The sequence below is a fragment of the Hemiscyllium ocellatum genome, chromosome 9, assembly GCF_020745735.1.
Source record: "Hemiscyllium ocellatum isolate sHemOce1 chromosome 9, sHemOce1.pat.X.cur, whole genome shotgun sequence".
Classification (NCBI taxonomy): Eukaryota; Metazoa; Chordata; class Chondrichthyes; order Orectolobiformes; family Hemiscylliidae; genus Hemiscyllium; species Hemiscyllium ocellatum.
Window position 1 is genome coordinate 54133911 of NC_083409.1, and position 14947 is coordinate 54148857.

General features: G+C 41.1%; 1 protein-coding gene across 1 annotated transcript in view; it reads left to right on the forward strand.

Annotated features, from left to right (window-relative positions):
- Positions 1 to 14495, forward strand: part of pdcb (phosducin b) — a 66051-nt gene extending 51556 nt beyond the window's left edge. The window contains exons 2-4 of the mRNA XM_060829570.1: positions 7979 to 8052; positions 11687 to 11844; positions 13968 to 14495. Coding sequence (XP_060685553.1) covers positions 7979 to 8052; positions 11687 to 11844; positions 13968 to 14495 — 760 coding nt within the window. The remainder of the gene's footprint in view (positions 1 to 7978; positions 8053 to 11686; positions 11845 to 13967) is intronic.
- Positions 14496 to 14947: the final 452 nt, after the last annotated feature.

Genomic DNA, 14947 nt, shown 5'->3' on the forward strand with positions numbered 1-14947 from the left:
TTCCTGTAGTAACATAGGGTATTTCCTGTCTGACCCAGGGGATTTGTCTACCCTTATGTTTTTCAAAACTTTCAGCATATCCTCCTTTTTAATATCAACCTGTTCTATCATATCAGTCTGTTTCATGCTGTCCTCAGAAATGTTAAGGTGCCTCTTAGTATTGAATACTGAAACAAAGTATTCATTAATGACCTCCCCTACTTCCTGCGACTCCAGGAGCAAGTTCCATCCACTATCCCTGATCAGCACTACCCTCACTCAGGCCATTTTATTGTTCCTCGTGTAAGTGCAGAATGCCTTAGGATTTTCCTTACTCCTAACCGCTAAAGCTTTTTCATGGCCTTTTCTAGCTTTTTCATGGTCCCTTCTCCTAAGTCCATTCTTCAGTTCCTTCCTGGCTACCTTGTAACCTTCTAAAGCCCTGTCTGATCCTTGCCTACTCAGCCCAAGTAAGCTTCCTTCTTATCTAATAAAGCGAAAACCCTCCCAAAGAGCTCTAGCAAACCTCCTGCCCAGGATATTGGTACCCCTCCAGTTCATGTGTAACCTATCCTTCTTGTACAGGTCCCACCTGCCCCAGAAGGTATCCCAATGATCTACATATCTGAAGCCCTCCCTCCTACACCAGCCCTGCAACCATGTGTTCATCTGCACTCGCTCTCTATTCCTAGCCTCACTAGCATGTGGCACCATTAGCAGTTCTGAGATTACTACTCTGCTCATCCTGCCTTCAAGATTCCAACCTAACTCGCTATATTCTCTTTTCAGGTCCTCCTCCCTTTCCCTACCTATGTCATTGGCACTGATGTGTACCATGACTTCTGACTGCTCTCCCTCCCGCTTAACAATCCTGTAGCCTTGATCTGAAATATCCTGACCCTGGCACCCATGAGTTGAAAAGTGTGGTGCTGGAAAAGCACAGCAGGCCAGGCAGCATCTGAGGAGCAGGAGAATCAACGTTTCGGGCATAAGCCTTCTTCAGGAATGAGGCTGGTGTGCCAAGCTGGCTGAGATGTTCAGCCTCATTCCTGAAGAAATCTCAGCCCACTTGGCACACCAGCCGCATTCCTGAAGAAATCTCAGCTTAACTTTTAAAACCCCTTAAAAAAATTGGTTCGTACTCCAAAACACACATATACACCACACTGACTATACACATGCAAAAATGCACAACCACATTTGAATTCAGGCCATGGCACACCCGCTGACAGACTTTGATGACGTTGTGGGAGAAGAGACTTGTGTGGAATGTAAACACCAGTTCAGACCTTTTGAACCAAAGGCCATGTTTCTCAGATAATTCCAATGTAACTCGACAAAATATATTATAAATGTCTGCTATATTTATCAACGACTCAAAGTGTGTCAAATACGTATTAATGTTCTCTCAAAAAAGGCTGACAGTTTTATTTTTAGTCCTATGATGGTCATTGTTCTGGAAATTTTTCTGATTCTTCTTCATTCCATCTAACACGTTACATTATTTTCCAGCTTCCAATGCTGAAATTGAGACATTACTCATTGCTTATATTTTTAAAATTAACTCTCAGAATATAAGAATTGCCAAGGTCACATTTATTACCTGTCCTTAGCTGTCCTAAGATGATGGTAGCAAGTGTTCTCCTTGAATTTATAATAATTCAGAGACGGAATGCCTTGTTGGTCATGTTACAGGCCAAGAGGAATTAACCATATGGTGTGAAGCTAAAGTCATGTCTAGGCCAGGCATGGTAGAAGTTGTAGGTTCAGTTCTGTGATAAATATTGATGAACTTAAGTGTATAAAATTCTTACGGGATACTCAGCTCCAATAAATAAACTTAATTGTTCGATTGAAATACTGAGATTGCCTAAGCTGTGGAAATCACTACTTCATAGCTGACCAGTTGAGGCACAAGCCTTCAGGGCAGGACAAACCCCTTAAACACAGAGCAAAATGAAACAAAGGCTTACAGGTCAAAGTTAGAAGGGCAGAAGGAGAGAGAGTCTAGCTGTCTGTTCCCACACAGCCCACTGCTGAACTGACTCTCAAGTTTTAAACTGAACTGCACAGCTAGAGAACTGGCCATGCCCCCTTGACTTATACAGGTTACTTCTAAAACATAAAAGCTTTGGCTTAAAGTCTCATCTGTTTACGTTCAGACAAAAAGGCCTCCCATAGTGACCTTTCAGACTTAACCTTATTCTGCTAATTGGTGTCAGAGCATTCCATTATTTTTATCCCATCCTGCCTTCCACAGACCACAGATTGCCAGTGGTCTTCATGCCTTAACCCTTCCCTTGTTTTCATGTTCTTTATTTTCCATAGTTCTTCCTTCTGTGCTGTAATCATTAACACCTTCTCCTCTTGCTTTCCTTTTCTGTCAAAATACCCTTTGAACATATTCACATGACACACTCTGTGAGATTTCTTCCTGCTTGGAGTCCCTATCAATGTGTTCACCTCACTCAATTTCCTTTCTATTTGACAAGGTCCAATAAACCTTGCCTTTTAAAGGTTCACCTATAACTGGAAGTAACACCAATACCTTATCCCGCATAGAAAAAATTGTGAATTTTTGATTTCTTATCTGCTTCTTGGTTCATGGTATGCTGCAATATTTTTAAATGCTGTCTAGCCAATTCCCCAGCTCTATTTAGTCATTGTCTAAAAGTTGACACATAGTCCAAATGGGTAGTCTCTGAATTCTGACTTATTAAGATCTCCTTAATCAATTTTAACAGTCCTCTGATTTCATGCCCCAAAATTAATTCAAATGGACTGACTTTGGTCACTTTATTTGGTGCATCTCCGATTGCAAAAAGCACAAATGGAACTCCCTTATCCCAATTATCTTGGTAATCCTGAGTGTAAGCCCTCAACATGGTCTTTAATGTTTGGTACTGGACAAACTCACAGGTTTATCCCAATGTTTGATGCCATCTCTCTAGTGTTCCCTGCAATTCCGGATGGTACACAGTAGATTTGAATTGCTTTATCCCCAAGTTATCCATAACATCCTTGAATAGTTTGGATGTGAGGTCTGACCCTTGGTCTGACTGGATCTCTATCAGTCGTCCATATCTGGTAAAAGAATTTGACTAATTCTTCTACAACCCTTTTCATTGTGATATTGCATAATGGTACTGCCTCTGAAAATCGAGTTGAAACATCCATTATTGTTAATAAATTGTTATTCCCACTTTTTGTTTGAGGTAGAGGACCTATGCAATCAACCAAGACTGCTGTGAAAGGTTCCTCAAATGCTGGAATAGGTATTAAAGGTACAGGCTTTATTACTGCCTGTGGTTTTCTGATTAGCTGACATGTATGACTCATCTGAAAAAATTCAATTACATCTTTGTGCGTTCAGGATAGTAAAAATGTCTTTGTATTGTAGCCTGTGTTTTCCTCTCCCCTAAATGACCTCCAAGTGGTAGTTCATGCGCCACTCACAGCACCTCCATTCTATACCCCACTGGCAAAACAATCTGATGAATTTCTGCCCATTTCTCATCTGCTTGAATGTGTGATGGTCTCTATTTCCTCATTAATACGCCATTTGTTAAATAATAATACATAAGGATATATTCCTTTTCCTTGTCTGTATATGCCTTTTGATATGACTGCTTTAAGTTCTCATCTTTCTGTTATAATTCAATAAGCTTAGCAGAGCTCAAGATATTTGCATGTTTACCTATTTACACCTGTTTTGTCCCACTTATCTGACCAAAAGATCTCTGATAATGCTTCTTCAGCTTCCTTATCTATGCCTTTTGATCGCTCCTCCTTTAACTTGTGACTCTGTGGTCTCATTAAGACACAATCTGGGAAGATTCCTAAATAAATGTCCTGCATTTCTTCAGTTAGCTGCATCTCCACTAGCTTTTCAACTAGAGTATGCAGCACACCTACTGGTGAATCAGCTAAGTCATTTGCAAGGACAAATTGTATTCCTGGACCTGAGAGTTTGTCCAGTCCTAAGAGTGTGGTGCTGGAAAAGCACAGCCAGTCAGACAGCATCCAAAGAGCAGGAAAATTGACGTTTCGGGCAAAAACCCTTAATCAGAAATGGTTTCCTCTTCTGCTTTTAACCATAACTCAAATTGTTTCATTTCTGCTGCCCTTTCCTTACCTCTTGCTACTAACTCAAGCTGCTTCATTTGCAAGTGAATTCTTGCCATCTCTACAGATCCTGATGGATTTTCCAGCAAGTTTAAATGCTGAGCTACTGCTGTAATTATCTCTCCTTTCCTCACAGAAGGAGGCAGCTCTAACCCCAGCTTGGCAGCTAATTCCTGCAGCTTGATCTTATTCACCTTTTGTAAAACTACTAAGTTCACCTCATCCACTTCAGAAAACTCTTCGTGACTGAAAGAGCCATTGCTATCCCAAGCTTTGTCTACCCAACCAAATCAACACCTAAAACAAAGACATTAGCACCTACTACTCGCTGTTTAAATCCTGCAAAGAGTCCCCAATCTCTTATAGATGAGACCAGATTTCAAAACATTCTTAAGCAGGCAGCTCAGACCATAACTTTGCAATTTGTTTTGTTAAGTGCACAGTAAAAAATACCCAGAGTAAATTAGCTAGGTTGACTATCAGATTTTAAAACAGGCAAAAATTTATTCACAAAATTAGAGAATGAAACACAAAGTACAGAATATAGAATACCCACAGAGCTCAAACTATCCCAAACTAGACTTAATTATGCTGTTCCAAAAATATAGAACAGTCCCAATAAACAAACCCCTGAAATACAGAGCAAAATGAAACAAAGGCTTACAGGTCAAAGTTAAAAGGGCAGAAGGAGAGAGAGTCTAGCAGCCTGTTCCCAAACAGCCCACTGCTGAAGTGACTCTCAAGTTCTAAACTGAACTGCACAGCTAGAGAGCTGACCATGCCCCCTTGACTTATACAGGTTACTTCTAAAACATAAAAGCTTTGGCTTAACGTCTCATCTGTTTACGTACAGACAAAAAGGCCTCCCAATACTCTTTTCATCTCTGTATGAACCCAGCTGATTCGCAGTGTTTTACAACCCCCTGAAAAAAAAACAAGGACACAGTATCCTTGAGAAGAAGGACCAGCTTTTAGGAAAAGGACCAGCTTTGTGACACTCAGTGCAGAATTGCCAGCCCCTAACTTGCTCTTGCAGTATTTATATGGCTGGCTGAGTTTAGTTACTGGACAATGGTAACTGAAGATATTGATCATAGTGGATTAAGAGTTGGTAATGTGATTGCACATCAGGGACCGATCGTTAAATTGTCTCTTTTTGGAGATGGACATTGCCTGGGACATGCATGGTGAGAATGTTATTTGCCACTTATGGTCAATGAACATAGAGTCATAGACTCATAGAGATGTACAGCATGGAAACAGACTCTTCGGTCCAACTCGTCCATGACGACCAGGCATCCTAACCTAATTTAGTCCCACTTGCCAGCACCTGTGCCATATCAGTCCAAACCCTCCCTATTCAAAGACCCATCCCAGATGCTTTTTAAATGTTGCAATTGTACTAGCCTGCACCATTTCCTCTAGCAGCTCATTCCATACACATACCACCCTCTGCATGAAAAGTTGCCCCTTAGGTCTCTTTTATATCTTTCCCCTCTCACCCTAAACCTATGCCCTCAAGTTCTGGACTCTCCCACCCCATGAAAAAGGCTTTGTCTATATATCCTATTCATGCCTCTCATGATTTGATATACCTCTATAAGGTCACCCCTTAGCCTCCAATGCTCCAGGGAAAATAGCCCCAACCTATTCAACCTCTCTCTATAGCTCAAATCCTCCAACCCAACATGGTCCTCTTCAGTATCTGAGGAGTCAAAAATGAGCTGAAGTGAGGGGTTCTCTCATCAATGAGGAAGGAAATTTTTGAGGAACCTCTTCCTCCACTGATTTGTCTAGTTACTCATCACCATACACAACTTGATGTGACCAGACGGCAGAGATAAGATCTGATCTATTTATGGTGGGGTCACTTATTTCTGTCTATCACTTGCTGCTTATGGTGCTTTTCACAAGCAGGTAATCTATTGTTCTAGTTTCACCAGGCTGATATTCCATTCCTCGATATGCCTAGTGCTTCTCCTAGCCTGCTCTCCTGCACTCTTCATTGAACTAGGGTTATAGGTGAATATATAAACATACAAAATAGGGGCAGAAGTAGGCCATTTAGCCATCAAAATGTAGCAAGACCTAGTCAAAACTCGGGCTTGGTCCGATTAGTGGCAAATAATATTTGTGCCGCACAGATGCCAGACAATGACCAAAAACAGAAAATTCAACCCACACTCTATGAAGTCCGAATGCACTGCCATCACTGACTACCCAGTATATCCACATTGCAAGAGTCACCAGTGACCAGAAACTGGATAAGTCATATAAACGGTCAAGAATTCCCTGCTATTTGATTAGATTAAGCTGATCAGACCATAACCTGAACTCCACATTCCTGTCTACTCCTGATAACCTTCCACCCTCTCACTTACAAAGAATCAATCCCACTTCTGCCTTAAAAATATTCAAGAGTCTGCTTCCACTATCTTTTGAGGAAGTAAGTCCTAAAGACTTACAAGAAAGTGAGAGAAAACAAACCCTCATCTCTGGAAATGTTTTGCTTTTATATGATGAAGCTGGTTCCAGATACAATCCTTCAAAGCTCCCTCAGGACATTATATGTTGTAATGAAATCCCCTTTTACAGTTATAAACCTGAGCAGATACAAGGAGAAAGTGAAGACTGCAGATACTGGAGATCAGAGCTGAAAATGTGTTGCTGGATGTGTTCCAGCAACACATTTTCAGCTCTGAGCAGATACAAGCCCAGTCTGTCCAAATCTTTCTCAAAAAATAATCTTCCCATTCCAGGATTTAATAGAGTCAAATTCTCTGGACTGTTACCAACATATTTCTATCCTTCCTTAGGTAAGGATACCAATTACTTTACCCAGTACTCTGGATGTAATCTTACCAGGGGCTGATCCCCGACTTGATGGTAATGGGACAGTGGGGGATATGCCAGGCCATGAGGTTTCAACAGTCACCGGACTCCAAACATTAACACTGCTTTTCCTCCACAGATGATGCAATTTCTGTTTTTGTTTCAGATTTTCAGCATCTGCAGTTCTTTGATTTATTTTATGTGGTTTTCAAGTTGTGTTTGAATACAATTCTGCCATTACTAATGACACACAGCATCTGCTGGATGTCCAGTCTTAAATTGCTTGATCTATTTGAAATCCCATCCATCCAGCAGCATGGTGGTGCCACGTAATACCATCCTCAATTCGAAGGCAGGACTTTGTCACTACAAGGACTGTGCAACTGTCATATTGAAACTTTCATGAATAAATATATCTGTGGCAGACAGACTGCTGAGTATGAGATTACATGGGTTTCTCCTTCTTGGCTTTCTCACCACTTGCTGCAAATCCAACTAGACAGCTGTTTCCTTGAGCTACACTTGGTGATGGACATACATTCTGTGCTCTTGCAAATCTCAGTGCTTCCTTCTAGTAATGTTCAACATGGAGAATTGATTCATCCTCTGGGCTGGGAATAGGTGTTAATAAGGAGGAGGTTTCCTTGCCCATGTTTGAACTGATCCCATAAGATTTTATTGAGTCCGGAGTCAATGTTAAGGACTCCCAGGCTGATGCCCTCCTGACTGTATATAACTGTGTTGCCACCTCTGATGCCCTATATCACTGCCAGGGATGGCGATGATGGACATTGTAAGGTTGTTTTGTGAGCGTGAAACTGTCATGCTGACTAGTCTATGAGACTGCACTCCCAGTTTTGGCACACGCTGCCAGCTCAAAAAGACCGGGAGTACTCTTGTCAATTCTGGTGCCTTGGCCAAGATCCAGCAGTCTGTTCAGTTTCAATCCCTTTTATCACTGCTGTTTTCAAATTTTAGATTTCATTTTATCTTCCTGTTATCTGCTCCATATTCAGACATCTTCCGTTACATACATATCCAGGATGGAACGTGGACAAAGCTGGGATGAAGATGTGGAACCTGATTCAAATATTGAAACGTCAGCAACGAACACAGGTAATCGAACAGAACACACTCCACACTGGTGTCCTGATAAATCAAACCCCAAAGTGACCAAGACGTGTGTTGAGGTCCAAGAAATCCTTATGTAAAAGGGAACTAAGTACTCTTAAGAAAAAGAAATACAAATCACAGACAAAGATTACACTTCCATATTTCTGTTTAGTTGGTTGCAGAATTGTGAAGGAGGTAATTGGGGAGAATGTGTTATATTTTGAGGATTTTGTAGAATTTTGTTTAAAATATTTTGGCTTACAAGTTTCTGGCGACTTCAGGGGTAAGGTTCTGGATCTCTTATGTTCCACAATGTGTTTTCACTTAGCTAATTATATTGCGTGCCCAGAGCACAAATAAAGAACACAGCAGTTTATTGCTCCCCAAGTACTCTTACATAATCTCCATTGTATTTTTGAAGAATACATCAGGCATTCTACATGGATATAATACAAAAAATGTAGAAATAAACTAAATACAGTGGGAACAAAAACAAAAATCACTGGAAAAGCTCAGCAGGTCTGGCAGCAAATATGGAGAGAAAAAAGGTAAAAACAATGACTGCAGATGCTGGAAACCAGATTCTGGATTAGTGGTGCTGGAAGAGCACAGCAGTTCAGGCAGCATCCAAGGAGCAGCAAAATCGGTGTTTTGGGCAAAAGCCCTTCATCAGGAATAAAGGCATGGAGCCTGAAGCGTGGAGAGATAAGCTAGAGGAGGGTGGGGGTGGGGAGAAAGTAGCATAGAATACAATAGGTGAGTGGGGGAGGGGATGAAGGTAATAGGTCAGGGAGGAGAGGGTGGAGTGGATAGGCGGAAAAGGAGATAGGTAGGTTGGACAAGTCCGGACAAGTCATGGGGACAGTGCTGAGCTGAAAGTTTGGAACTAGGGTGAGGTGGGGGAAGGGGAAATGAGGAAACTGTTGAAGTTCACATTGATGCCCTGGGGTTGAAGTGCTCTTCCTCCAGGCGTCTGGTGGTGAGGGAGCGGTGGTACCAACCTTCGCATAAACCAAATCATCCGCCGACATTTCCACCACCTCCAAAAAGACCCCACCACCAGGGATATAGATCCCTCCCCATCCCTTTCCACCTTCAGCAAAGACCGTTCCCTCTGTGACTACCTGGTCAGGTCCATGCTCCCCTACAACCCACCCTCCCATCCTGGCACCTTCCCCTGCCACCGCAGGAATTGTAAACCCTGCGCCTACACCTCCTCCCTCACCTCTATCCAAGGCCCTGAAGGACCCTTCCACATCCTAAGTTTTAACTGTACATCCACTAATATTTTTTATTGTATCCATTGCTCCCAATGCGGTCTCCTCTACATTGGGGAGACTGGGCGCCTCCTAGCAGAGCGCCTTAGGGAACATCTCCGGGACACCCTCACCAATCAACCACACCGCCCCATGGCCCAACAGTTCAACTCCTCTGACCACTCTGCCGAGGACATGGAGGTCCTGGGCCTCCTTCACCACTGCTCCCTCACCACCAGACGCCTGGAGGAAGAATGCCTCATCTTCCCCCTCGGTACACTTCAACCCCAGGACATTAATGTGGACTTCAACAGTTTCCTCATTTCCCCTTCCCCCACCTCACCCTAGTTCCAAACTTTCAACTCAGCACTGTACCCATGACTTGTCCGGATTTGTCCTACCTGCCTATCTCCTTTTCAACCTATCCACTCCACCCTCTCCTCCCTGACCTATCACCTTCATCCCCTCCCCACTCACCTATTGTACTCTATGCTACTTTCTCCCCACCCTCACCCTCCTCTAGCTTATCTCTCCATGCTTCAGGCTCTCTGCCTTTATTCCTGATGAAGGGCTTTTGCCCGAAATGTCGATTTCACTGCTCCTTGGATGCTGCCTTAACTGCTGTGCTCTTCCAGCACCACTAATTCAGAATATGGAGAGAAAGCAGAGTTAATATTTCAGGTCCAGTGACCCTTCCTCAGTACATTAACTCTGCTTTCTCTCAATAGATTCTGCCAGACCTACTGAATTTTTCCAGCAAGTTCTGTTTCAATTTCCAATTTCCAGTACCTGCAGTTCTTTGGGGTGCTTTTTGTGAAGATACAGTGGATGCCAGCTTTCAGTCACCCTACTGAATGTTGTACCACTTTATCATTTTGTTTCAGGTCTTCAGGCTCTGTTTTTCCAAATAAAAGTCACCCTCTTTGTTTAATATCACTGTCACCACCATGTTCTGAGTCTGTCATTCCATGTCAATGATATCATGACATGTTTCAATAACTACTATAATATTCATACTAACAGTACTGTTGTCAGAAAAGGTGCTTGAACACAATGCAACTTCACTGTTTTCAACCAAAACCCAGAACCAACGTTTTCAGAAACTGTGTAAAGTATCCAAAGCAAAGGGTTTTTTTTTGCACGAAACCTTGGCTTTCATCTTTATGAACGAAGCGTCAATTTCTTGAATCAAAATGATTTCACTTTTGGCCTCTCAGGAGTGAGCGCTGTGGCTGAATAACAAAAGCTATTGAAGTCTATGTGGTGCACGATACTCCCCAGAGGTTCAGTAAAATTGACTTCATTATCTCAGAGCTTATTTGGGTCAGAAATAATACGTGAACCCTTCTGGAGGGAGGCTCCTGTAACTGTGCACTATTTCTGTTACATCCAGTGCTTTATTTTGCAAGTTATTTCCCCTCGCAATGCACAGTGCTGCACATGGATGGTACAGTATTTCAACTGTACATGATCTTATCTGGGTAAGTAATGTCTGCAGGGACATAACTTGCTTCAACGTAGATTCATGATGCTTTACTTAAGGTTGATGTTTTCTGGGATGCAATCAAAACTTTAAGGACTGACAATACTATAAACACAAAACATAACCAAAATTCCATCGCTAACCATGTGTTTATACCATAATTAATCCAATAGTTGTTGTTTTCCCCCAAAGTAATGGCATTCCTCATCCCCTTTGGGGTTTTCTTCCTCCTTACAAAATAAGGCATATAACCAAATTGCTTAATTTTTGTTACCAGCCTCTCAATTTGGTATTATGGAGTGATAAAAAGTGGTGTCAATTTAAATTTAACTCAAACAAATGATATAAGCAAATTTTGTTCTTCATATTTAGGTCTTATGCTCCAATCAGAAAGCAATTCTGATTGTTTGGTCATGCAAAAATAATATAAATTCAAAAAATCACTGAAGCTTTGCAGACTGTTGAACCAAGTCAAGAGAGTAGCACATGGCCCCCAGAGCCTGGAATTTAGATTCCTTGCATCAGCGGGTTTTTACAATTCAAGCCTTGTTTCAACTATTCCATTCTTCTCAATCTGTTCTCTCTTGCTCGTTTCAATCTTTGGTGCATTCCTGCACAAAAATTTTCATGATCAACATTCAAAATGAGTGCATATGCACCAAAGATTAAAATAAAACTAATGAACATATTTAGTTAAGTATGAAGGGGAAAGTAAGGCAGGACATGTGAAATGTGTTACAATGAAGTGATGTGTCTGGAAGAAGTGTGGAGCATAGACACTGGTGAGCTTCTAGACTGTGAAATTCAAATATTTTATGTTGGAGCTACACAACTTAGCTGATCTGTCTTGCCCAATTGAACAGAAAAAGCAGCATGACAACCAATAATTGTGTTTCAGGTCCAAAAGGGGTAATAAATGATTGGAGGAAGTTTAAGCTGGAGAGTGAAGACCATGAAACCACTCCTTCAAACAAAAGACAACTCCTTAGACAACTGTCATCACCATATCGATCTCTCAGTAAGGGCAAAGACACAAGAGAGAAATTAAGTCGGAAGGTAAGTTAAAACGAGCAGGTCAGCTGTTGGGCACAGTCGCGTATACAATATTCAAAACAAGAGAAAACAGGTCAAGTGGAGGCACCACCTTAAGGCAGAGATTGGATAATAGGGATAGATGAAACTTGGCCACACAGAAATCAGGATTAGCAACTAAATATTGCAGGATTTGGAAAAGCAAGGAAGGAGAAGTAAAGACACTATACAAATTTAAGATAACGTATTGGAAGCTGGTGAAAGGGTGCAGCTACCAGTGAGGCAAATATAGAACCAATGTCAATTGAGTTCAAGCGTTGGAAGGGATCCATCAACAGGAATATTTATAGATCATTAAAGTATGGCATGGAATTGAAAAGGAGCAATATATTGAAAGATCTAAAAGGTAAAAAGCAGGGAGTTTTCAATGACCCTCAAAAAACAAAGCAGCAGCAGTAAACTATGAAAAGGGAATCCCATTTTTATAATATGGCTCTGTTCTCACTCAGTACATAAAAGACTCAACAATCGAAGAATCAGTGTAAGATTTCGTATTTAACCAAACCTGGATGTAGAGGTAAGAGTAAGGGAGAATTTAGTAATAGTGATCATAACATAGTGAAGTTCAGGTTAAGAATTGAGGCCAACATAGTTGGTAATTTTGCACTTATTTTACCAATTAGGTCCAAAACAGATACTTTCCCCCCTGAGTTTCAGTAGGCTTGTGAGTTATTTCACAATTTCTGATAATCAATTTTAGTCTAATATTTCTCTAGTGTTCAGACACTAACTAAAGCCGTTTATGCCCAGGAGTATGTGCACTGTAACCTAGGCTTCAAAACAATGATTGCCAAAATAAAAATAACATGTTAAAATTTGAGCTAGATAGTCAACGTTATCATTGGGAGTTCCATCATTGTGAAACCTGATCTCACAAGGATCACATAAGTTGAAATATTTGTACAAATCAGCTTCTCAGCCTTTTATTCCAGCTCCCAGTGTATTATCCTTTCATATAATGCAGCCTTAAAGTTCAGCAACCTTATAGTTATTAATCAAAATTATCAATATGTCCTTCACAATTAAATTGAGACATATTTTCTTCATTTATATTTGCTCTCTTTATTCAGCATCAAAAGGATAACACTGGCAAAGAATTTAGCTTATTTATGAATGCTGAGAAAGTTCTGAAATTAAAAGCTTTTTCAAAGATATTTTAACTATTTTTTCACTGGATCTTCTATAAAGGCCAGCATTTGTTGTCCATCTCTCATTGCCCTTGAGAAAGTAGTGACAAGCCACTTTCTTAAACCACCACAAACTATCTAGCGCACAACCCCCACAGTACTGTTAGGAAAGAGTTTCAAGACTTTGCCAATAACCCAATTGTGGTTTGGGGGGGACACTTGAAGGTAGTAATGCTTCTTTGTCCTTTTAGACAGTAAAGGTTGCAGGTTTGGAAGCTGATGTTGGTGAGTTGCTATAGTACATCTTGCAGATGATACATACTGCTGCCGCTGTGCACTAGCAGTCAAGGGACTGAATGTTTAAAATGATGGCTGGGTGCATGGTCAAATGAGCTACTTTGTCCTGGATAGTGTTGAATGTCTCGTGTACTGTTGGAGCTACATGTATCCAGGCGAATTGAGAATATTCCATCACACACCTGTTTTTTGACATGTCAAAGGTAGTGCCCAAATTTCCCACTCATATTGGCTGACATAATCAGGCTACTGCAATGATTTGCATCAAGACAAAGATCAAATCTAAAAGTAATTACAACACTAACAGTGGGAAAAACCATTAAGGTTTAACCAATAATTAACAGACACGAAATCATAAAGCCTATGTTTACCGTAAAAGCCAAATTTGCATATTTCTTAAGTGATTGACGTGGTGGCACCCGCAATAATGTACGATGTTATTGTATAAAAGATTACATTTGTGTATTGTACTCAGGGAAGATCCAGTGAATAACCATGTACAATTTATTCTTTATGGACCAATTCAAATCTAAAACATTTAAGATGACCCTTCTTGAAGCAATTAAGATTACATGAATCAGTTATGTTCTGGATTTTCCCAAAATTAATTAATGTTTTAATTGCAACCCGTGAAACCATTTTTCTTTCAATCACAAAATATAGATGAGTGTGCAGGAATATGAAATGATCCAGGGCAAAGAAGACGAGACCTGTCTTCGTAAATACCGTCAGCAGTGTATGCAGGAGATGCACCAGCAGCTGAGCTTCGGGCCTCATTTCGGAATGGTCTATGACCTGGAGAATGGCGATCAGTTTTTGGAAGTGATTGAAAAAGAGTTGAAAAAAACAACTGTGATGGTGAACATTTATGAAGATGGAGTGAAGGGCTGTGATTCTATGATTAATTCCCTAACATGCCTTGCTTTGGAATACCCTTTGGTCAAGTTCTGTAAAATAAAGGCTTCTAAGACTGGGGCTAGTGACCGCTTCTCTGACCACATTCTCCCAGTGTTACTCGTGTACAAGGCAGGCGAGCTGATCGGCAACTTCATACACATCACCGAGCAGCTGGGTGAAGAATTCTTTGCGGTGGATGTTGAATCCTTTCTAAATGAATATGGGCTTTTGCCAGAAAGGGAATTCACTGCATGCAAAAATGCCAGTGATTGTAGTGATGTTGATATTGAGTAAATCCCTGTACACTGAAGTCCAGTCAGGTTAGAGCCCAGTCTGATAGAGGAGAAATTAATCTCAAACAATCTAATCTCAACTGCTAGTATTCTGGAGTTCCAATGAACTCAAATGAGACAACCATCTTCATGCAAAAAAAATTTTTTTTCTCTACATTGTAAATACAGATATAGATATCAACAAGTGCAAGTGTGTAGTGATAGTGATAGTGATAGAGATGCTAGATGCCTGTTGTCTATGTGCCTTGGCCCGTCCTCTTGTGTCAAGGCAATACTATCTTCATGGCTGCAGTATTTCAGTTGGAAGGCAATTGTCTGTCAGTGGAGCAGCCTGCAGATAAGCTGTCACGATGATCCTGCTCAGATAGCCCAATACCAGACTGTGCTCACTGGCTGGCTGACAGGCAGTAGTAAGGCCACTGGAAAAGTGGGAATAAGGTGAGGATGAATACT